This window comes from Diaporthe amygdali (assembly GCF_026229845.1).
Source record: "Diaporthe amygdali strain CAA958 chromosome Unknown NODE_20_length_815715_cov_65_842320, whole genome shotgun sequence".
NCBI classification, from domain to species: domain Eukaryota; kingdom Fungi; phylum Ascomycota; class Sordariomycetes; order Diaporthales; family Diaporthaceae; genus Diaporthe; species Diaporthe amygdali.
In genome coordinates, this window is record NW_026517040.1 from 1 (window position 1) to 21,078 (window position 21,078).

At 54.5% G+C, this 21,078-nt stretch overlaps 4 protein-coding genes across 4 annotated transcripts; 1 reads left to right on the forward strand and 3 right to left on the reverse strand.

Moving 5' to 3' along the window:
• Nucleotides 1–722: 722 nt before the first annotated feature.
• On the forward strand, nucleotides 723–2,791 carry J7T55_012538 (uncharacterized protein; the record flags this gene model as incomplete). Its single annotated transcript, XM_053145178.1, has 2 exons — nucleotides 723–2,675; nucleotides 2,750–2,791. The coding sequence occupies 2 exons, from the start codon at nucleotides 723–725 to the stop codon at nucleotides 2,789–2,791; spliced, it is 1,995 nt and encodes a 664-aa protein (XP_052991932.1).
• A 585-nt stretch (nucleotides 2,792–3,376) lies between these two features.
• Nucleotides 3,377–5,249, reverse strand: J7T55_012539 (rab gdp-dissociation inhibitor; the record flags this gene model as incomplete). The annotated part of the gene is made up of 7 exons (XM_053145179.1): nucleotides 3,377–3,723; nucleotides 3,777–4,319; nucleotides 4,397–4,742; nucleotides 4,799–4,826; nucleotides 4,902–4,961; nucleotides 5,040–5,064; nucleotides 5,204–5,249. The coding sequence occupies 7 exons, from the start codon at nucleotides 5,247–5,249 to the stop codon at nucleotides 3,377–3,379; spliced, it is 1,395 nt and encodes a 464-aa protein (XP_052991933.1).
• Nucleotides 5,250–6,029: 780 nt separating this feature from the next.
• J7T55_012540 (uncharacterized protein) lies at nucleotides 6,030–6,989 on the reverse strand (the record flags this gene model as incomplete). Its single annotated transcript, XM_053145180.1, has 2 exons — nucleotides 6,030–6,371; nucleotides 6,432–6,989. The coding sequence occupies 2 exons, from the start codon at nucleotides 6,987–6,989 to the stop codon at nucleotides 6,030–6,032; spliced, it is 900 nt and encodes a 299-aa protein (XP_052991934.1).
• A 1,644-nt stretch (nucleotides 6,990–8,633) lies between these two features.
• J7T55_012541 (uncharacterized protein) lies at nucleotides 8,634–11,732 on the reverse strand (the record flags this gene model as incomplete). Its single annotated transcript, XM_053145181.1, has 3 exons — nucleotides 8,634–10,879; nucleotides 10,939–10,981; nucleotides 11,097–11,732. 3 exons carry the CDS (start codon nucleotides 11,730–11,732, stop codon nucleotides 8,634–8,636), a joined length of 2,925 nt encoding a protein of 974 aa, XP_052991935.1.
• Between the last annotated feature and the right edge of the window lie 9,346 nt (nucleotides 11,733–21,078).

Below are 21,078 nucleotides of genomic sequence, written 5' to 3' on the forward strand. Positions count from 1 at the left end.
TCTCATGAAATGTTATCCTATAACAGGTTATCCCACAGCAGATTATCCTACAGCAGATTATCCTACAGCAGATTATCCTACAGCAGATTATCCTACAGCAGATTATCCTACAGCAGATTATCACATATCCCATAGTAGATTATCTCATAACAGATTATCTTGTAACAGATTATCTAAGAGCAGGTTATTCTATAGAAGACTGTCTCATGAAATGTTATCCTATAACAGGTTATCCCACAGCAGATTATCCTACAGCAGATTATCCTACAGCAGATTATCACATATCCCATAGTAGATTATCTTATAACAGATTATCTTGTAACAGATTATCCAAGAGCAGGTTATTCTATAGAAGACTGTCTGCCGAAATGTTATCCCATAACAGGTTATCCCATATCCCACAGCAGATTATCCCATGACATTTTATCCCATGTCCTACAGCAGATTATCCCATGACAGGTTATCCCATATCCCACAGCAGGTTATCCCGTAGCAAGTTATCCCACATCCTATCAGCAGTTATCCCATGTCCGATTGGAGGTTGGGACCCACCTGCAAGGTTGCACACTAACTGACGGCCTGCAGGCGGTAAAGCCCACGCGGCGATAAGACCTTATCGGGACTGGGTCTTTCCTACTGCGCTCAATTTTTTTTTCTGCCGTGCCCAACCCAGCGTTCCTTCCCTCTACACCACACAGCGGCGACTCAACACCAAGCCCACGATGCCGCCCACCAAAACCCAGACTCAATGGAAGGATATACCTCCAGTTCCATCGTCGACTGAGTTCCTGGACATCGTCCTTTCGAGGACTCAACGTCGACTACCTACTCAGATACGCGCTGGCTTCAAGATCGCACGTATAAGGGGATTTTACACGAGGAAGGTAAAATTCACTCAAGAGACGTTCTCAGAGAAGATTGGGAACATACTCGAGACGTTTCCACGCATTAATGAGGTGCATCCTTTCCATAAGGATCTTCTGCATACTCTATATGATGCAGACCACTTCCGTATCGCCCTGGGCCAGTTGTCGACCGCAAAGCACCTGATCGAATCCATCAGCCGTGACTATGTGCGGCTCCTCAAGTATGCGCAGTCACTTTTCCAGTGCAAGCAGCTGAAGAAAGCAGCTCTGGGACGCATGGCCACCATCATCAAGCGTCTCAACAACCCTCTGAAGTACTTGGATGAGGTCCGACAACATCTTGGCCGTCTGCCGTCGATCGACCCAAACACTCGAACCCTCGTCATTTGCGGATATCCCAACGTCGGCAAGAGCAGTTTCCTCCGCTCAATCTCCCGCGCCGATGTTGACGTGCAGCCATACGCCTTCACCACAAAGTCCCTCTTCGCCGGTCACTTTGACTACAAATACCTCCGTTTCCAAGCTGTTGATACCCCTGGAGTCCTGGACCATCCCCTTGAGGAGATGACCACCATTGAAATGCAGTCCATCACAGCGATTGCTCACTTGCGCGCGGCGATCCTGTACTTCATGGATCTCTCAGAGCAATGCGGTTACTCTGTCAAGGCACAGTGTGCGCTGTTCAAGAGCATCAAGCCACTCTTCGCCAACAAGATCTGCTTCATTGTGATCAACAAGATTGACGTGACTCGGCCAGAAGACCTGGACGCCGAAACCCAGGCTGAACTGCAGTCTCTGCTGAAATCTGGAGAGGTCGAGATGGTCCAGGCGAGCTGCAACACACAAGAAGGTGTCCAGGCTGTGAAGAACGCGGCTTGTGAGAAGCTGATTGCCGAGCGAGTGGCATCGAAACTGAAGGCTGGCCAAACAAGCAGTGGTGCTGCTGGAAGCCGGTTGACTGAGATCATGACCAGAATCCACGTGGCCCGGCCCATGGAGGGAGCCAAGCCTCTGGAAACATTCATTCCTGAAGGTCTCAAGGACTTGAAGAAGTACGACAAGAACGATCCCGAGAGGCGGAGACTTGCACGAGACATTGAAGAGGAGAACGGCGGCGCTGGTGTCTTCTCGGTGGATCTGCGGAAAGATTACCTTCTCAAGAACCCAGACTGGAAGTACGACAAGATGCCCGAGGTCGTTGATGGAAAGAACGTGTTTGACTTCATTGATCCGGACATTGAGGCCAAGCTCGCTGCTCTGGAGGAGGAGGAGGAGCGCCTGGAGAATGAGGGCTATTACGATTCGGAGGAGGAGATGGACGATGATGAGGAGGAAGAGATCCTGGAGAAGGCCCAGCTCATCCGCGAGAAGCAGGCTCTCATCCGCAACGAGTCCAGGATGCGCAAGTCCCTCAAGAACCGCGCCATAATACCCCGAAGCAAGACCAAGAAGCCGCTGTCACAGCTCGCTGATCACCTGGACCAGCTGGGCATCGATGCGACCGAGGTCGAGGCCCGAGGCAGGGCGATGGCACCCGACTCGCGTGGCCGTTCTCTCACGAGAAGCCGTGCCGGCACCGAGGTCTCGGATGTCATGGACGTTGATAAGACTCCTCGGGAGCGGTTGAGGTCCAAGAGCAGGGCGCGCAGCCAGGCCCCCGCCACTGACAGATTACACGACGGTATCACCGACGAGACGTCGCGAACCAAGGCCGAGAGGACGGCCAAGCTTTCGCAGAGGAAGATGAACAGGATGGCGAGACAGGGTGAGGCTGACAGGCACGTTCCTGCGTCCTTGCCGAAGCACCTGGTAAGTCAATACACCACAAGGCTCATGGCCATTACTCGCAGAATGTCAAGACTCTATGCTAACTGGGTAAATAGTTTGCTGGAAAGCGTGGCATGGGCAAGACCTCTCGCCGCTGAGAGGGGAGCACGGAGAGAGTGGGAGGCAAAAAAGACACGAAGAAACACAGGGTTTCTCCATGGACAACGGCGTTTGGCGACGATATATCAGGGTTTCTTTTGCTCAAAAGCCATGTGCTTCATGTGCTGAGGTAGATGATAATTCGATGAGACGGCCTCCTGTGGCTCACTTGATACGAAATGAATTCAAGCTAGGCTTTCCTGCGTGTGTAAGTGCTTGTCTCGTCCGCCATCGACCCACTCCACAATGGATTGCTGGTAAATGCCGTCAGAATAGTTCATACCTGACATCCTCCCGGGCTGTCGATGTTGTTGAACAGGGAGGATGTTGTTGAACATGACGTAGTGGAATCTTGTTTCAGCAAGTCAACACTTCGCGGTGCAATTTGGCAGAGAGCCGCTCATTGAATGCTCACAATCCTCAAAAACCTTTCATTTATCGGTTGCTCCTTGCACGGTATTATCGTGTCTGCTATGTGCTCTTTCACTACTAATAATGAACTCGACCTAAATTTGGTCTTGTCAAACAATTTGAGCTCACAAGCGCATCCTCCCTCAACCCCACCTAAGTTCCTGCACCCTGCTTTATTCCTCCGCAACCTGGATACCCTCCCGCAGGCCTTCCACCTTGAGCTCCTCACCCGCGCACCGGCGGTATATGTCCTTGACGTCATCGGTTGTGGTCTCGAAGTGGCTCGTGGCATCGTAGCTCTTGGAGATGAAGATCTTGTCCTTGGTGCCATCGTCAAGGGGCTCGTATAGGGGAATAGGAGCTCCCAAGAACTGCTCCTCGATCTTGCCGAGGCGCTCCAGACCGGGCTGGAGCTCCAGGTGGTGGTTTGCAGATGTCTCGGCGATAGTGGAGACGATGGCAATCCAGTAGCCCTTGGGGCACACGTTGTGTGCGGAGGAAACGCAGGCGATGTAAATGTCTTGTCTTTGTCAGTCACAGCTAAAAGATTCGGGCCTCTTGAGAGGGACTCACCGTTCTTGCGGCCGACCTGAGACTGGGGGATGATCAGCTGTGCGGAGTCGGCGTCGGCGGTGCCCGCCAAGGGGTGCTTCAGCACGCAGATAGCACGCAGCACATGGCCCGTGACCTTGACCTTGTTGGGGAAGTAAGAAGGGTCGCCGAGAACCATCTTGGCCTTGGTCTCGAACTTCATCTCAGGCTCAATGCCAGACATGGTGGCCTTGATACCGACTGCTGCACCACCCTCGTACAGCACCTCGTCAACGCTGGTGTTCAGCATGTAGGTGCCGCCATAGATGGCAGACAGACGTGCAAAGCCCTGGGGCAGCTCGCCGAGTCCGTACAGAGGGTAGATGTAAGGAGACTTTCCGTACCGGGCCACCGAGTTTCCGTAAAGACGGATGCGCTCGATAGCCTCGGGCGCGGTACCCTTGGTGGTGGCATAAGTGTCATCCAGATACAGAGCCATGGCATGGCCGATGAAGTCTTTAGTGCCATCCTCGAGGCCGAACTTGTCGTAGACATCCTTCATTGTGCATGTGCTCAAGTCGAGACCTGAAACGGGTTAGCTCGTCTCGGTCTCAAGCCTTGCCTGCGCCAGGAGTGAGGGTCCACGGGAGGCTTGTACTGACCCTTGTGTGTGGAAGGGTCCTTGAGATCGAAGGTGCCAACCCACTCAATGAAGCTCTTCATCCGGCGCTTCTCAAAGATGCCCATAAGGGGCGACTTGAGAGCCTCGCCGGCATCAGATGGCACCTTGGCAACTGTGGCCTTGGGCCCAGAGCCCTGTTGCACGTAGCTCCCTGCGACCTGCTTGAACTCGAGGTATCTGGTGACGTCCGTGGACACGAGGATGTTGGTCAACTCGCCAGAAGACATGAGCAGCTTGGGGATAAGGTCGATGTTCCAGTCGTTGGGGCGTCCGTATTTCTTCCATGGCTCGTCGCCTTGGCTGTAGTTGCCGTACTTCTTGAAGAGCTGGGAAATGTGTTAGGACTGTAGGGTGGCAGAGGGAGCGCATCGCGGGGACATACAGTCTCGAGGTTGACAGAGGCAGCCTCACTGTGTCGAGGATAGTCAGCGCATGTTTCAACCAGGAATCGCCAGCGAATGTCGGACTGCAAGGATGTAGCTCACCCGCCATAGTGGTCGTTGCGGTCAATGTGCAGGACCTTCTTGCCCTTGACACTGAGCACACTGGATTGCGAGGCGTATCGTCAGCTTGCAGCTCCCGAGAACAGCCAGCCGGCCAGGATTTCCGTGAGAAGTATTTACCCAGAGAGAATGCATTCGGTCAGACCTGTCTCGGAGTCAACACCATCAGTTTCGAACACGACACGCAACAACTCAGGGCGGCACGCCACAGCGATAGCTTCAGGAGAGGCAACGGGAACGAACCCCACATTGCGGGGTTGGAAACGCGAATGACGGAGACATACCTGTGCCCAGCACAATGACATCGTACTCCTTAGCAATCTCATCCATGTTTGCGTTTGGTTTTTGCTTCTGTTTCTGGAATCTGGCTGTGAGGGTGCAGCACTGTCTAGGATCGAGGGAGTTTTAGAGGGTGAAAGAGATGCGGTCGTGCAGTCTCGGTGCCAAAGGGAAAGTCGAGGCAGGTCAAGTCAATAATAGGAGAGTCGGTGTGTTTTGGCTGAGCTGTCCGAGACTCCAACCCACCTGCATCAGAGGACTGGAGCTCCATTGCCGAGCTAACTGGTACCCGCTTCCCCTGATTGGCCTGCCCTTTGCAGTGCTGCACGCTGGAGTTGGCCACCAGCTGGGACCACTCCAGAGTCCAAGCTGTCATAGGCGAAATACAATCGGCCTCCCCGTAACCACCTGGCTTCGCTTCCTGCGAGACTCATCTTAATGACAAGTCGATGGTGTTGCGAGGGAGCTTCGCATTACGTGGCTAGAGGCCGGCCCATAGCTATTGCAGTAGTAGTGTTCCTCTCGCGGATGGTACAGTCCCAGTGATCATCAGCCATGATAATCTCAACACTACTCCAACTCAACTGACAACAGCTGCTTGCACCTTGGGTTGTTTCAAGGTGTCATCTGGCATAATTCAGGGCTGGGAATATTGTGATTCTGTACAGTGAACTTTGATACATCCATTGGCTCCAGACCGGCCCTTGAGGCCAGCTTCTCCGGGCCCGTCTCCTGAGTGGCGGAAAGGGGCATGTAGGCATTGTTTGTGTCCCTCATACCGCCTGCTCCCTACGGCCATTGACGCCGTCTTGAGCATCCTTCAAACAAACCTCATGCCCTAGGAGAATCGGCGTGCGCCTTTCCTGGGCTCGATATCGTTGACGGGTCAATTGCCTCTTGTGAAGACTTGGTCTCCTTGGGCGCCTCTGACCTTCCACCGGCGGTACTCTGCTCCTCGGTTTCTTCCTCCCAAGCCGTCTCCTCAGATTCCAGATATGAGCCATTGGGGGTGTAAGCGGGTCCCGTGCCGGAAAGATCGACCTCCGGGTCTTGTTGAGCCAGCTTCCTCGCGTCCTCCCACGCATAGAACCTCTCCGTCAGGGCGTGCTTGATCGCAGACTGGGTCTTCCGCACCTGTAGAGCAAAGTCGACATCAGCAAAACCGTCCTTAGACTGGGCAGTGGCCGGCATTGTCCATCGAGGTCAAGACGAGCCGCATAAATAGAAACATACCTGCATCTCCCTCGACCTGCTCTCGTTATCACCGTACCCATACTTTCCCTTGGTCCTCTCCCAATTGGCCGTAGCAATTCTGTTTCTCTCCTTGACGCACACCCACCACAGACTATGTAAGTCCTCCCAGCTCTTGCGCCGCAGCTCCTCGACCTTCCACGCCCGCCCGTGGGAGGCATCCTCCTCGGGGGTGTTCAAGGGCTTGTCCTTGGTGTAAAAGAAGTCCCATAGCCCATGGTCCGCGTCTGTTTCAACCACTGGGAAATCCTCGGGGTTGACGGGCCTCGGCAGGGGCTCGTTGTCTACAGAGAGGACTTCGCGTGTGCCCGTGCCTCGCATCGCGGACAGGCCGCGCTGGCGATTGTGGTCGCGGTTTCTGCGGCGCTTGCTGAGCGGTGCTGTCGTTGAGAAGAGGCATGTCTGTCGGCTCGAGAGGGACTGGTATGCTATGGCGGCGGACGTTGGGGCGAGTGGTCGCTGCGAGGCTGTGAGGCTGCTTCGCTGGCACGTCTGTAGAGCGCGCTGAAGACAGGGTCGCGCAGCATTGGGGCTCGCCATTGTCAGAACTGCCTCTCTGGCTCCGCGGCCTGGAATACTAGGTGACGTGTTGGAGGCTGGGTTGAGTGAGGTCTGTAGGCCCGGTTTTTGGGTTGCTGTGCCGCCCAGAATGCGATCCCAAAAATTTGGCAACAGACGCGAGCTAGCCGCGTGGGGGGAGGATGCTGTAGGTGGGCACAGGGGTCAGACTGCCTGCCGCAGAGCCTCCATGCAATGCAAGCCACATTCTCGACGACGTCAAACTCGATTGCATAGCCCGAAGAGTCTGCACAAACCGACCAAAATTGAGTCTGGTCACTTCTGACCAACTAGGTAGGTGCAATCACATCTTCCCGTAAGATCAGCCCACTTACAATTCGCAGCCACCGCGGCAGTAATGCGCTTGCAGTGACAATTAGGACGGTGACATCGACTCCAGAGAGAGAGGGGAGATAAATAAGCCTGGTCATATCATGTCACTTTGGAGGTAAGATTCGAATGGAGAAAAATGCATTCCCTTTTCACAGGCTGACATAATGACCCAAGGGCATACCAAGGCCTCTCATCCAAGGCAAGGCTCGGTGTAGGTGTTGGGCTTCTTGGATGGGGTATTGTAGGCCTCTATGTGTCTGACCGTGCAGAAGAGAGGTTTGGTTATACCCCATCCGATCAAGATAAGGCTGCACTAGAGAGGATGAAACCGAAGATCCACGTGGTCGACCGTGACGAGAAGCTGTGAGATGGAAGGCGGATAGGCTCGCTGGAATGCCAGCTCAGACTTGCCAGGTACTCGACACAGAAAAGTACCGAGACAGACACAGGGATTGCCGAATTATCCCACAAGAAGTAGAAGGCTGCCTCAACAGAGGTCAACTTACTTAAAATTGTCACTGCAATTTCCCCACTGGAAGGACGTGCTATTTGACCCTGGAAGTTATCTGTCGATGTTTCGGATCCACAGGAGCTGCACGCCATACTGGCAGTATCTCCCAGGAAAACCCACGGCCGATGAAGAGTCATAATAGCAGGCGCTACCGAACAAATAGAGGGCGGTACCCCAGGTGGCTCCGTTTTAGAAAATGCTGCAACACAGAAGTGCTCGATGAGTGAATGGCTCAGGGTGGCTCCGGAGAGGCAAACCAAGGGCCATTGGCACTCTGCAAAGGAACCTCGGGAGCAAATATAGCATAGCGCAAGACATTCTTCCGTATTGCATTTGTCAAATCGAAATTCCACTGGTCAATTATACATCTTCTCTCGCGATAGGACTATTCATGACCAAAGCTATGACAACCTGATTTTCCATTCAGTCGAATGCCATCAGCCTATTCCTGATGCACTCTTGTCTAAACATGTCTAATGCGAAGCCCCCGGATTCGGGAACGTCTATCATCGCCGACCACCTGAAAATGCAAAGCAAAATGCCACCGTCAAGCCGCCAGTCTGATATGCAGGGGGAATCGAACTTTTCGGACTGAGGGCCGGAAGGTCACTTCCAAAACGCCACCAATGCTGACGGAGCCTCTGGTTTTTTCGGAAAAGAGAGAGCGAAATTTTGACAGAAGAAGGAAAAGATGGAGGAAAGGGGGTGGGGGTAAAAAGGGGAAATCCAATGCTTCAGTCTCGAGTCCTAGAATAATGGCCACATCTAAACCGCCTCAGTCTTCATGTGGACCGAATGGCGCCTGGCGACTCTGCCATGTCAAGAAATGGTCGGAACAACTTCGCCATGTCCAGCGTCCAATCAGTCGCACCGTAATCCTTGTCGATCGCATCAACCGACCCCAACTCCTCGCCTCTATAAGCCCCATCTGAGCGTACGTAGCTGTTGACAAACTTGAGGAGATGAATGACTTGTGAGAACCGTTGCTCTGAGGCCATCTCGAGATCTCCCAAACGCGTGTTCTTCAGAAGATAGTTGGCGAGCCAGTAGAAAGGAATCGCGTCCTTCGAGAAGCCCTGCCGCCGAGGATTTCGCGACGAGGGCGGGTATTGATTGACAATGTCGAAATCCCAATTCTGCTTGAATTTGTCGAGTGCCGTACGAATAGCTTTGAAGGCATGAGGGGACATGCTTCCGTCAGCGGGAGTATTGCGGCCGCTATTGTTCGCACTACCAGGCGCGCTGCCATCCTTCTGTCCAGTGTTGACAATCCAATCACTATTGGCAAACGATGATGCTTGACTGTAATTAAGAGCCGAGCTTCCTTCGATTTGAGCTCGACGTATGAGGGCCAAAATGCCGTGGACCAGCAGAAACTTCCCAGTTAGGTTGGTTGTGCCGGTCTGGATTCGATAAGAACTGTGCAGAAGGGCGTTTAAGGCGAGGTGCATCTCCGGTTGCTTGGCTCTGCGTGTGCCATCCACATTGCGCACCTGAGCCGCCTCTGGTCCATATAGCCCTAAGGCTTCAGCGCAAGTTCTCGCATCTGTGGCTCCATCCCATGCTGCATCGTCACATGGCAGGGGAATTTGGAGTGACATGACATCGAATTGAGGGGAAATATTGAAGTAGAGGCCCAAGGCTGTGTCCGTCGCAAATATCAGGAACATGAGACGATTTCGCTTCTCTTGTTCTATCCACGAATTCCAGTCAAAATCCGACGGATGATAAGTTGAGGGGTTGAAGCCGGGTTGGTGGAGAGCACTGAACAAGGGCTGTCCTTGAGAGACACGAAGCAGATCGGACTTCCGTGCAAGTATGACGACCCTGGAGTACACCTGCCGAGCGGACTGTCGCTGTTGGGGAGTGCCGTTCCAGATGAGTAAGAGTTGCAAAAGTACAAGAGCTTGAAGCTCCTCCAAGCTGTCTGTGTCGCGCCTTGCAGCCCCCATCTGAGTGCTGTCACTCAACAGGGCGAGAACTCGCGAATCCCTGTCTAGGGCAGACTTCAAGAAGTCGGTGATGAGACGCACGTGTGAAGGCGCCAGGCGATCAGAGTAGCAGGCTCCAATACAACACATACAGGCAAGCAGTCCTGTGAAAGATCTGCAAACATCGAAAGTCGGCATGTGCAGGATTGCAAAATGCCTGTGGAAGTGCGCATACTGGCTGAGGAAGTGCTGAACATTTTCTGGCGAGAAGTACAAATTCATGTCGTTGTGGTGGTTTGAGACAACGCCAGGAGGGTAGAAGAAATCGATGATTTGGTTTGACAAGTGCCGATAAGTCGCATCGTCAATGGGTCGGCCGCCGGTAGAGAGCCCAAAGCGACCATTGGCCGAGTTTGAGGGGGGCTGGCCATCGTGTCTCGAGTGGTCGAGATTAGGCTCGGTTTTGATTGCGGTCTGCTGTTGGTTAGGAAAGGTTGACGTAGGGGCTGGATAAGTATGTTGCGCACCGCCTTGTTGTGTGAACATGGTCTGCCAGTCCAAGCCCGACTGCTGGTTGTGGTTTGATCCACCATTGAACATGGGCACACCGTTCTGGCCCTGCGACATGTTGTAGTTCGCGAGTTGGGGGTTGATGTTGGTGGACATAGAGGTCGGGACATTCCCGTTGTATTGCTGCTGCTGCTGCGACGAAGCAGTCATGACCGGTGCGGGCACATTCCTTCGCTCTTCACCATTGGTGTCCTCGAGGCGGTTCATGCTCGACTGTCGTGAGAGCTGGTTCTGGTCATTCATGTGGTTAATTTGGTCCGCTGCTGGAATCAGTCCAAAGGGAACCATGTGGGGGTTTCCCGTTACATTGTTCATGCCGTTCATCATGTCTCCATCGTGCCCCAGCTGCGCAGCTTTGGCGGCAGCCTGCTGCGCCTTCTTAACGTGCGCGTGAGGATGAGACAGATGGCTGGCTCCTGTAGGGTTGCCCCGACGGATCGAGCATTTTTGGAAGTGACGCTTCAGAATGTCACTTCGAGAGAACGTGTCCCGGCAGAGCACACACATGTAGGGACGGTCTCCAGTGTCTGCGTTTTGCATCAAGTCAGATTCCGTTCGACTGACAGCACACACGAGGGCAACTTACGTCGGAGCATATGACGCTTCAAGTGCTTCGCGTGGAGGTAGGTCTTCGTGCAGTGGGGGCATGGCTTCTATATGTTAGCTACCTATCACGGAGCCCAGGGCAGCAGATTGAGGAACATCCCGGGGAGGGCATCGTAGGAGGGATGAGGTTGTACGTACAAACTTGCCGTCGGCATCCTTCTGGGGGATCTGAGCCTTGGCCGCGGCGGTACCGGGGGCTGGGGCCGCAGGCCTACCTGGGGCACTGGGTAGAATACCTCTACGACCCTGGGAACCGACTACGTGAGTAGGCTGGTCGTTCTCCTGGTGGAGAATTGATGGCTGCGACATCATAGGGCTCTGCGCGTAAGGAGAGGCCAAACCACTCTGTGGCATGACCCCGCCAGCCGGCATAGGTCGCAGGACAGGCGGGACACGTCCACCGGGAGAAGGTGCCGGCGCGATGGGCTGAGGATGAGCGGCGGACACAGAGGCCTGGGGCATCATGGCAGAAGAGGTCGCGTAAGATTGCTGGTGTTGGTAAGGGTTGTGCATCATGGGGTACGATCCTCGACCGGAGGGCTGGGGCGGGGGAGGAGCATAGCCGCCCATAGAGGCAGGAGTGTTTGGGGTTGCAGGCGTCCGAGGAGTGTGCGGGTGGCTCGCGTACATAGACATGGCTGGATTGTGAGGCTGGAGCGGTGGCAGAGTCTGGTTCTGGCCGTTCTGCAAGTGATGGGGAGAGATCGCCGAATGGGATGGGTAAGAAGCCGTCGTAGTGTTGATCACGTTAGACGAGTAGTGGTTGTGTTCCATAATCCAGCTCTATGTCTACCCTGATGCAACGACCGCGAAGGCAGCATCCGAAGAATCAATTGCGCTAAGGACTCGAACGTGGTCTCGAGGAGAAGGTTGGGGGGGACGAAGGGACAGGGTTGCGCAGGCGATTCTGTTCGAGTTCTGTGGACGAGGGCGGCAGGGCAATCTCAAAATTGCTCTTGGGCGGCAGGAAAACGCAGGCGCAAACCACAGGTGAATTAATTGAGCCGATTGGTGCCGGAGGCCGTGAGAAACAAACACAAACAAGAGGCAGGCTGGCTAGCTTTTTGGTGGGCAGCAGCGAGGTCTGCGCGATGTTTGTGTTGGTGTTTCGAGGGTCGACGCGGTTGCTGTGTGCAGAGGCGCGTCTGAGGATCCCCCACGGTGGAGATGCGGTTTGGCGGTGGTAGCGGCGGGTTGTGGTAAGAAGTGGATAGATGAGGCTGAAGACCGTTTGGGAGGTGTTGGTGGAGTGGACAAAGGCGTTCCTCCTTTTTGGGTCCCGGCAGTAGATGTCGAAGTGGAGACTAAACTCTGTCAAATGGATGGACGAGGGAGGGAGGTGGGATGATGTGGGTTGATGTACCTCAAATATCTCTCCTTTCTTTTTTTTTTTTCTGTCGGAAGCGTCGCGCCAGTACAAAAAAAAAATCTGCCAGGTACCGAGCCAAGTGGGCAAGTTTTCAAGTGGGTTCCTCCCTCGACGTTACCCACTCCTGACAGCCGTTGAGGTACAAGAGCCCAAGGTAACGGTACGGAGCAGGGCGAAGGGCGCTAGCTTGGGTGCAAGACGGTGGGTTTGGGGGGGGGACCCTCGTCTTGAAGGGACCAGGTCGGGAAGTGGATGATCGAAAGTGGACTGAGTGGGCAGGGGGACTGGTTGTGGACGGACGAGGGGTGGTTGCGCTACTGTGCGAGCAGTACGTACTCCCAGAGCAGACTGCACTAACTGCGCAGAGAGCTTGCCCGAGGCGCGTGTCTGGCGGCGTCCGCTCGAGGTTTAGACTTTCTAGAAAGACGGCTACATCAGATGCTGTGCACCACCTCGTGCTGTCAAGGTGGGAAGAAGTTTCTTTCCACGCCTGTGCGAAGCAGAAGCAGCCACAGCGAAACCCGAGCTAAGCCAAGGGTCGAGAGGGCCGGTACGACATGGACATGCTTCTGCAGTCCGTCCGCCGCACTGACGAGGTCGCACGAGCGCATGCATGCTGTTCCCCTCTGGGCTCTGCGCGGTGCCAGAGGGCTGCGTCCAGCGGCTACTTGGTGGATTGACAGATTGGGGGGCATTGGACGTTGCCTACCTGGGCGTCTGTACGGAGTACGTGCGACGATTCGCAACCGAAATGGGTGGTGGTGGTGGATACGCACCAGCGGTTGGGCATGCGGGAAGCTTAGGGACGTACTCTAAGTATGTCGCAATGTGGCAGGGAGGGTGGGGGATACGAAAGAGGAGGCCATTAAGGTTTGGGGTAGACTCTGGAGGAGTGTATACGTGTAGAATGCAGGATGCAGAAACGCAGAAACGCGGAATGGCTGCTTGGTGAAGCGAGAAACAACCGAAAAAGTGACTTTTCACGTCTGCGCAGCGGTTTCTCTCCGACATGGCAGCACGAAGAGGGCAGCGAGCAAGTAAACTTTGTGCGATGAGCTACCTAGAGGTATGCACAGTTCTGTTATAAGATCGGAAAGGACGAGACACTTTCCAAGAGATCAGACACCGGCGGCAGCACTTTCTTCTTCTCCCAATTTTTTTGCGTTATTCGGATGGTCGTCGCCAACTGGTCAATCTAGAGAACGCCTTGCCTTCAGCTCAAAGTGGTGGCAGAGAAGAACGGAAGAGACGAGGGCTGATATTTCGCTCTGTTCGTGACGAACACCCTTCTCTTCCTAATTTGCCCTGTCTTTCCTTTTCCCTTTCATTCCTTTTTTTTTTTTCCAGGTCTTCTCCGTTCGCCTCTCCTTTCCCACAAGTAAGCCCTCCGACGTGGAATACGACGATAGGCGCCGTACACAGTACGAGCAACGAGGTGGCTGACCGCCCCAATTCACCGTCCTCGCTCGAAGAACGAAAGCACCGCCATCGGCCTCGTGATGAGGTCGAGCACAACCGCACTGGGCAGCCGACGATCCGTCTCATCCGTGGGAATGAGACTCAGAATTCAATGCTCACCACACGACGAGTCGAATGCAGTCCAAGCCCGTCCAGTGAAGCACCGCATCGGCTGGGAACAGAGCTGCCTCTGCCCTGTTTCGCCGTCGCATACTCCCTCCTGGCAGGCTGGGCAAAGACTTGCATGTCCTCAATCGAAACATTCTTCCGGCTCCCCCAAGCAATGACAAAGCAGCGACCAATCTGTACTACCGCAAGCTAACCTCATACAGTAATTCGTGCACCAACCAAACCCTGGTGCCTTCAGGTGATGGGGGCGAAGCAAAGACCAGAGTTCTTCACAACAGCTTTAGTGCACAGCACGGTTTGGGCTTTCTTGTTTCCCCTGATACATCACACATACGGCCATTCTCAACTCTTCCGTCGTCGAAAGCATTGGACAGCCAGGGTGGGCGATGGGTATGCACGCGGGACAGCTCGACGAATGGAACACTCCTAGCCACACGAATCGTTGACACTCGGCACACCTAGTGACTGTTGCATCAGGACGCAGTCATGGCAGTGTCCAAAACTCGCGCCAGCACCAGTGTAACGTCAATGCCGGCCGAATCTTACATCCCCGACCCTTGCTGGGTGGCCAGGGCACCGTTGTGTGGGACGCGCGTTGGTCATGGTCACTCTGCCCGCCCGTGTGCACCCAGAGGTACATGCTTCGAGGAGCTCGGCACAACCGTCGGCAGTACCTCTTGGAAAAGTACCGGCACCCTCCCTGGAAGCAGAGCCCACCCAATCTGCCATCCTGTCTCTCTAATCTAATCAGTCGAAACGCGTTATCATTCTCGTTCTTCCAGCGGCTTGAAGTGCGCATAGCGAAAGCTGCGAACTAGCTGCACGAAATCCAACAAGCTTCAACAAGGTCGTTGTCATGCTATGTCTGCTTGACCGTTCGAGTCATCCACCATAGCTCTGGGTTGCAGCGTCCAGGAAACGAGTGTCATAATGTGTCAGATCCACGCGACTCGACGATGACGGACAGCTGACCTCTTTTCTGCCGCCAACACCGCCCAGTATGTTCGGCGTGCCGCCTGGCGGGCAACACGTACTGCATACTAACTTGAGAAGAAGGGGCGGTAGCAGTCACAACCTGGGTTTTCGACTGTCGATCTCAAGGTTTCGAGATTCGTGGCTGTCTAGCTGCTTTGACATGCAGCATGGTGGTGTCAACACCCAGGGCTGATCTCGATGATAGCGAGGTTGAAGATCTGTAGGAATGAACAGAAGCAGTCTGCCTGCAGGCAACCCGAACATGCCGGCGTTGGAGCAGCGCATTCCCCTCTTGGAGTGCTACAGATTGACAAACAATGCGGTGGTCCCACGGCCCTGGTGAAAGCACTAGTCGTTCGTCTAGGTGTTGGGGGGAGTAGCAAGGTTGGCCCCAGGGCTCGTATGCTTCCAGAAACGACTGATCGAATCACTGGGCCCCTCATCCTGACTTCCAGGCACAGTTCAAACTCAAGAGTCCCTGCAAGTACCGTCACCATGAAGGCATGATGCAATCTGTGGTCCGTGAACACGGGAACGACCTGACAAGAATAGCAATCACTGCATGAGTTTCTCTGAATGATCATGAGCCCACGATGACCTCAGGGAGTACCCTCGACTCCAACGGAAATGGCTTCAAGTCCCGGTCTTAATCTTAGATCAGCTCCAGGTTCATGTGGCAGGCAGGATGCTCCTGATTCTCGATTGCAGGTCAGGAAGTGGTCGGCTTCCTCGAATGACCACGCTGAGGGACAGAAGGTGGTGTAAAGATTACCCAAAAAAAAACAGACACGCGGTGTACCAAACGTTTGGGATGGTGAACCTGGGACAACTTGCGAGTCCCTATTTCCCCTACCTTGCGGCGAGTCAAGAGAGGGCGAAACAGGCCCAAAACATCGCCTTGGCTCTCGAGTGCCTCCCTGCCTGCCTCCCACCCTTGGTACTGCCTGACTCGGGGCACAGGCCGGTTCAGCATCGACGCCGAGATTAAGCAAATTGTTGACGAGCAACCCCCCAATTGCCTTCCTCTGACAGTCTAATGACGTAAAGCCTAGCCCGCCCACAACCATCCGAAGTCGGGTCGGGGAAAAGGAGTTTTCTTTGCTGCGTTGCCAGTAACAGGCCCGCGTGATCGTACGGGAGGACACGGAGGGTTGCTGCGAGTGCTCCCAAGTCGCTGCTTGAGCAGTTCTGAGGGAAACCGATGGTGCGTGGCGGAGAAGCCTGGTCCTCTCAACCACTTTTCTTGGGCGATCCTCGTACCTACCATGCTCCATGGAGTAGTCGTGGAGCTAGAATGGGACTGCGGTACGGCACGCCTCTCCTGGGATGGAGACAGAGCAGCTCGATGGTTTCGGGCATTTTGACATTTTGGAGTCCATGGTCCATCAAAGATCTGCCCAAATCTTGGAGAAGCTTGGGGGTTTCCCTCTCTCAGCTTTGAAGTTTGGGGTCGAAAGAGTGGGCTCGGGGGCCCGAATGTAGTGACAAGCAGCGATGACAAGCCTGGGCTGACTGTTTGGCATCCTTCCCCAAGGGTTCACGGCAGGAGCTTTAGTGGAGGACCCTGCGGGCTCCATCAGCCCGAGAGCGTGGACGATCTTCGGAAAAGGCCCCATAGGCTCTGTACATCTGCGCCATGTACCGCGTCTAGAAGCTATCAAGCCCCATCCGAACGTTCTTTCGGCGGCATCGCGAATCCACTTTCGCTAGCACGCGGCTTGGGATCTTGTACGACACCAAACCTGCATTCGACATCGCAGCTAATCCTTCAATGACAGCAAGAGCCATGACGACGTATTCCGCAGATGCGAGATCGGATCCAAGGGCAAACGACTTGGCCTGCGGTGACGGACCTAGAGGACTTTGGAGGGTGAGTTCCTCAGACGAGGACGCTCTTCCGAAGAGCACTGCAGCGAGCCTGGAACCATGGAAGTTGGCCGACAGTTGCCCCTGACCTTGCGTTGATTGACATTGACAGAGCTCCAAGTGGGCCCTCACCCGCCGCTGTCCCCTGCCGCCAAATTGCTCCACCGGCCAGGGACGCGCTGTCCATAGCTTCTCGAATCCACCCAAGACTCCCAAGACAGCGCACATCGAAGGTGGAGTAGAGTATTCGAAACACTTTGAGTGGTGTACTACTACCTACTCAATACGCCTCAGCCAGTCCAGAGACCTCTTCACCAGCCTTTTTGGCCGCGCGACTCCTTAGCAGTCTCGAGAAGGCCAGTAAGGCTTTGCTTGTGCATTCTGCACACTCACAGTGGTTGTCTTCTCGGAGATCATCCGGCATTTCCGATACGTGAAATGAAGGCGCAACTGACTTAGTGATTGGTTGGTGGCATCTCGCAGACCCCGGTTTGTGGCGGCGTGCCGGTTAGCGAGCACACAAGATCGTGCGGTTGCACCCACCCTGGCCACCTGCCTGTCTGCCGTCAGTAGTGGAGCACGGTGCCAAAAGGAACAGCGTGCCAAAGGCATGGGACAGCCAGTGGAGCGATGGACGGTAACAGCGCCCATCAGTCGGTACTGCTATTGGGCCCGCTGTGTGCCAGGCCGTTGTCCACCATGCGTTGTCCAGTTGTTAGGGACCGTCGGCCATTCGGCCACGACTTTGGTTTCCCTTTTGAGCCTTTAAAAGATCCTCAGCAATGGCGATCTAACCACGTCGGGATAACTCTATGCACACCACTACCACCATGTACATTGCACGTATGGACGACGAACCGGTGGGTAGCCGTCGTGGAACACCATGAGCTTTGTTTTGTGGCCCAGAACGGATCACGAAGAGACTGGAAACTGGAGAACATCCATCTGAGAGATCTGGCACTATCATGACCCTCTTCTGATCTACGGAATCCATCTATACTAGGTGTATGACAATGCGCAAAAGTGTCTGGCCTTCTCAACACCACACATGCAGGCCAGGAACAGACCTGCTTCCATCGAGGTTCTGAATTATTCCGCGGGACAGACGAGTCAAGGCCCTTCGGAATTTGCCATCACACCTAGCGGCATCCTAGCCGGTGTCAAAGTCCCTGTCCTGACCTCGCTACTCGGTTGCACGATTTTTACATCATGCGCGGCTCTTGGAGCTGACCGCCTTTCTTGGCCGGGGTTTTGCCGGAGACTTGTCGAAACTCGGCAACGACGAACGTCCGGGTGCCTCACCGAAATTATCTGAACTTGATGCGAATGCGAGGAAATTCTTGCGGGCAGCGTGACATTGACTGGACACACGAATGCTATTGAGCCTCATTCGCATAGTCCCAGACAAAGAGTCAAGAGGAAACGTCTGATTGAGTTCACACATACAGTACTCACGTGTGGTTTGCAAAGGTCAGGTTTGTTACCTGTCGTGCTTGGCTGCAGCACGCGGCACTGCGCACTGCTCAACAAGGATATCCGTCGGACAAGGCCTCGATTTGGAAATTGAGAATTGAGCGGCGGAAGTTTGAAACCCAACCTCAGCTCACTCGCGAAACGCGCTGCAGTAGCTGCTACCTACATATGTACTTAGCGCTGTCGTTGGCCTTGGACTTGGCATTCCACGCGTGGATGAATGCGGAAAGTGAATCCGAGGCTTGCTATGAGACCCGCGAAAAGCACGTGTGTTCGTCGGATGCAAGTTAGCGATCGTTACGACGGCGTGGACGACGAAGGAGCTTTCCGTCCGATCCATCGATACCGTCGGATGTCTGCAAGGGCTATCACCTATGGGCAGGCAATTTTTACCGCCCAGGACCCTGCAAGTGTGGCTTGCCGGCCTGCAATATCGCCGGCGGCCCTTCCTAGAAGGGCAGTCCGTTCAGATGCTAGCTACAGGATCGCAAGGACGTCGATGTCCTTCAGAATATCCGTACAACCTCAGGATCGAGACTGGGACTCGGCGTCTACCGTGTGTTCCTGCACGGCCAGGAGAGTTGTTTTGTTCAAGCAAGTGCTCAGAGCGACTACTATTGAGGCTATCATGAAAGATCGGGAGGTGGGAGACCACTACCAATCCTAATTTTTGAGGCCAGTTGGCATGCTGTCCCTTTGAGGCCAGCCACTCTGGTCAAGAATCTGCTGCGGTGTGATATGGAATACTGCTGCTCCAGATGCATGAAGAATGGATACAGACAGGAAGCAAAGCCTCGTGGCATGGACGGAACCCCACGCCGTCCACACATTACGTTGTGATGCCGTGCGCATCTTACCACGCCTCGTCACAGCAAGCAGGGCGACCAATGTGTATGTACCAGATACATGGAGAAAGCTCTTCCTCGAGTCAACAATTCTGTATTCTGCATCGATTTGCATGCGACATAATTACGAAAGAGCGCAGGCGACCATCCCGAGATTCAAGGGGTTCTGGGCGAAATGGCGAGTGACGAGGCACGATGAGCACATTTCAGCAGAACGACTCGGAATACAGCGACTTCCAGGCTTTCGTCGAGCTCACAGCAATCGAAATAGAAATGTCTTGGCGTTGACCAGCCATAATCAGACGGATCGTCCAGCGACTTCCGCAGCCTGGCGATTCTCACGATACCACGAGTCATTGGTTTCCAAGTTCCCAGCGCATCACCCGCACACTGTCGCCGGCCTCCTGATGAAGGACGACGGAAGTGAGGAAAGCATTTCCGGAGCCGCAAGCCAGCAAGACGACTTGACTTGTCAGCAGGCCCGACTTGACAGTGTGGTGTTTGAGTCGCTGCACGCCCATCTCTCGGACGATATCCGGGCCCACCATAAGTCAGTGCTACGGCCCGGTTACAGATGTCTGAATAATGGACAGGACGATGAGGCCGCTGTGCCTCGCCTCTGCATCGTATGTCCCGAGCAATCTCGTGTGTTACGTCACTTCACTGTGCAGAGCTCAAAAAAAGGACCGAAGTTCGTAGGGCGGGCGTACGATATCTCGCGGGTTTGAACGGAACACGCGAGCTCTCATGGATTGTTGCCCGTGATTATCTCAGGAGCGAGCTCAACATCCTTCTATATCCGAACCTGACAAGCGAGTCAACCACCACCATTGGCAGCGTCTGCATGACAAGAGTCGGCTGGAATTTGGCCGAGAAAGGTCATTCTCAACCAACGCATGTTAATAACATGGCGCTAGGCAAAAGGTCCTGTCATCTCGACTGTGTCTGTATGGTCTGTTTAGGGTCGGGCTTCATTGCAGCATCCTTCTCTCCCGGTGCCCAACCACTCACTGGTGCGCGGCGGAAACACCTCTTGGGGAAGCTTTGGATTCCACCCTACAGCGTACTGAGCTTTGTAAGTCCCGCCAGATCTCGCGTCTGACGTGAAGACAAGCAATAAATTCTGGGGCCCGGCAGTCGTGGGACGAGATCATACGCAGCAACTCCGCCGCATCTTTCGAATCTGAGAAACCACACAAAAAGGGGAGCGGACCATACCCATTCTGTGGCTGGACCCCTTCTGCGCAGTACTGTACATGCGCCCACCGTTGGTTCCATGAGGTTAAAAACTGGTGACCACGTCGAAACAATGGAGATTCCCGCCTGCGGGCTTGCAGGACCCTTCCCAAGCTACCCTTGACCTTTCCCCCTGACACGCGCAGGCATCATTCAAGCTCAACGGGCGGTGTGGTCCTCTCCCCGGCTATGTACCCAAATGCGCCCCACCGATCTCGCAGGAGTTACTTCGTGAGCAGGTACAGTGTCTTTGTCCTGCGCAGTGTGCACAGAGTGGACGAGGCCCTCACCAGGGGCCACGAACAGGCCAGTGGGGCGAGACAGCGAGTTCATGCACGTCCAGCACATGGTGCCTTCGAGCCTCGGTGCGCCGCCGGAGATGCACCCATCGTGACCGCTACGGAAGAGACTTCTGTGCAAAGCTACCTACGGATGTCGCGAGGACGGGCTGGGTAGTGCTGTAGAAGTAAAGGTGGGCCCAAGGAAGGATAGAAAGAACCGAAGCCGCATTTTGCCGCGTACCGTGGGATCGCCAGAACGCGTCACGCGTTTTGGACTGTGCTTGTTGTTATTGTTGTCCTCTGACCTGATCGTGTGTCTGTCGGTGTGTCTGGTATTGTCTTTGCGCGTTTCAAATCCCTGAGAGCTTGAGAGATTATTTACCTCGGTACCGCGTGCACCTTACTGGCTGCTCAAAAGCGGTGTTTCCTATCAAAACGCGGAGTGCACGACATAGGAGCAGATCTGCAGGGTCTCGAACAACCTCAAG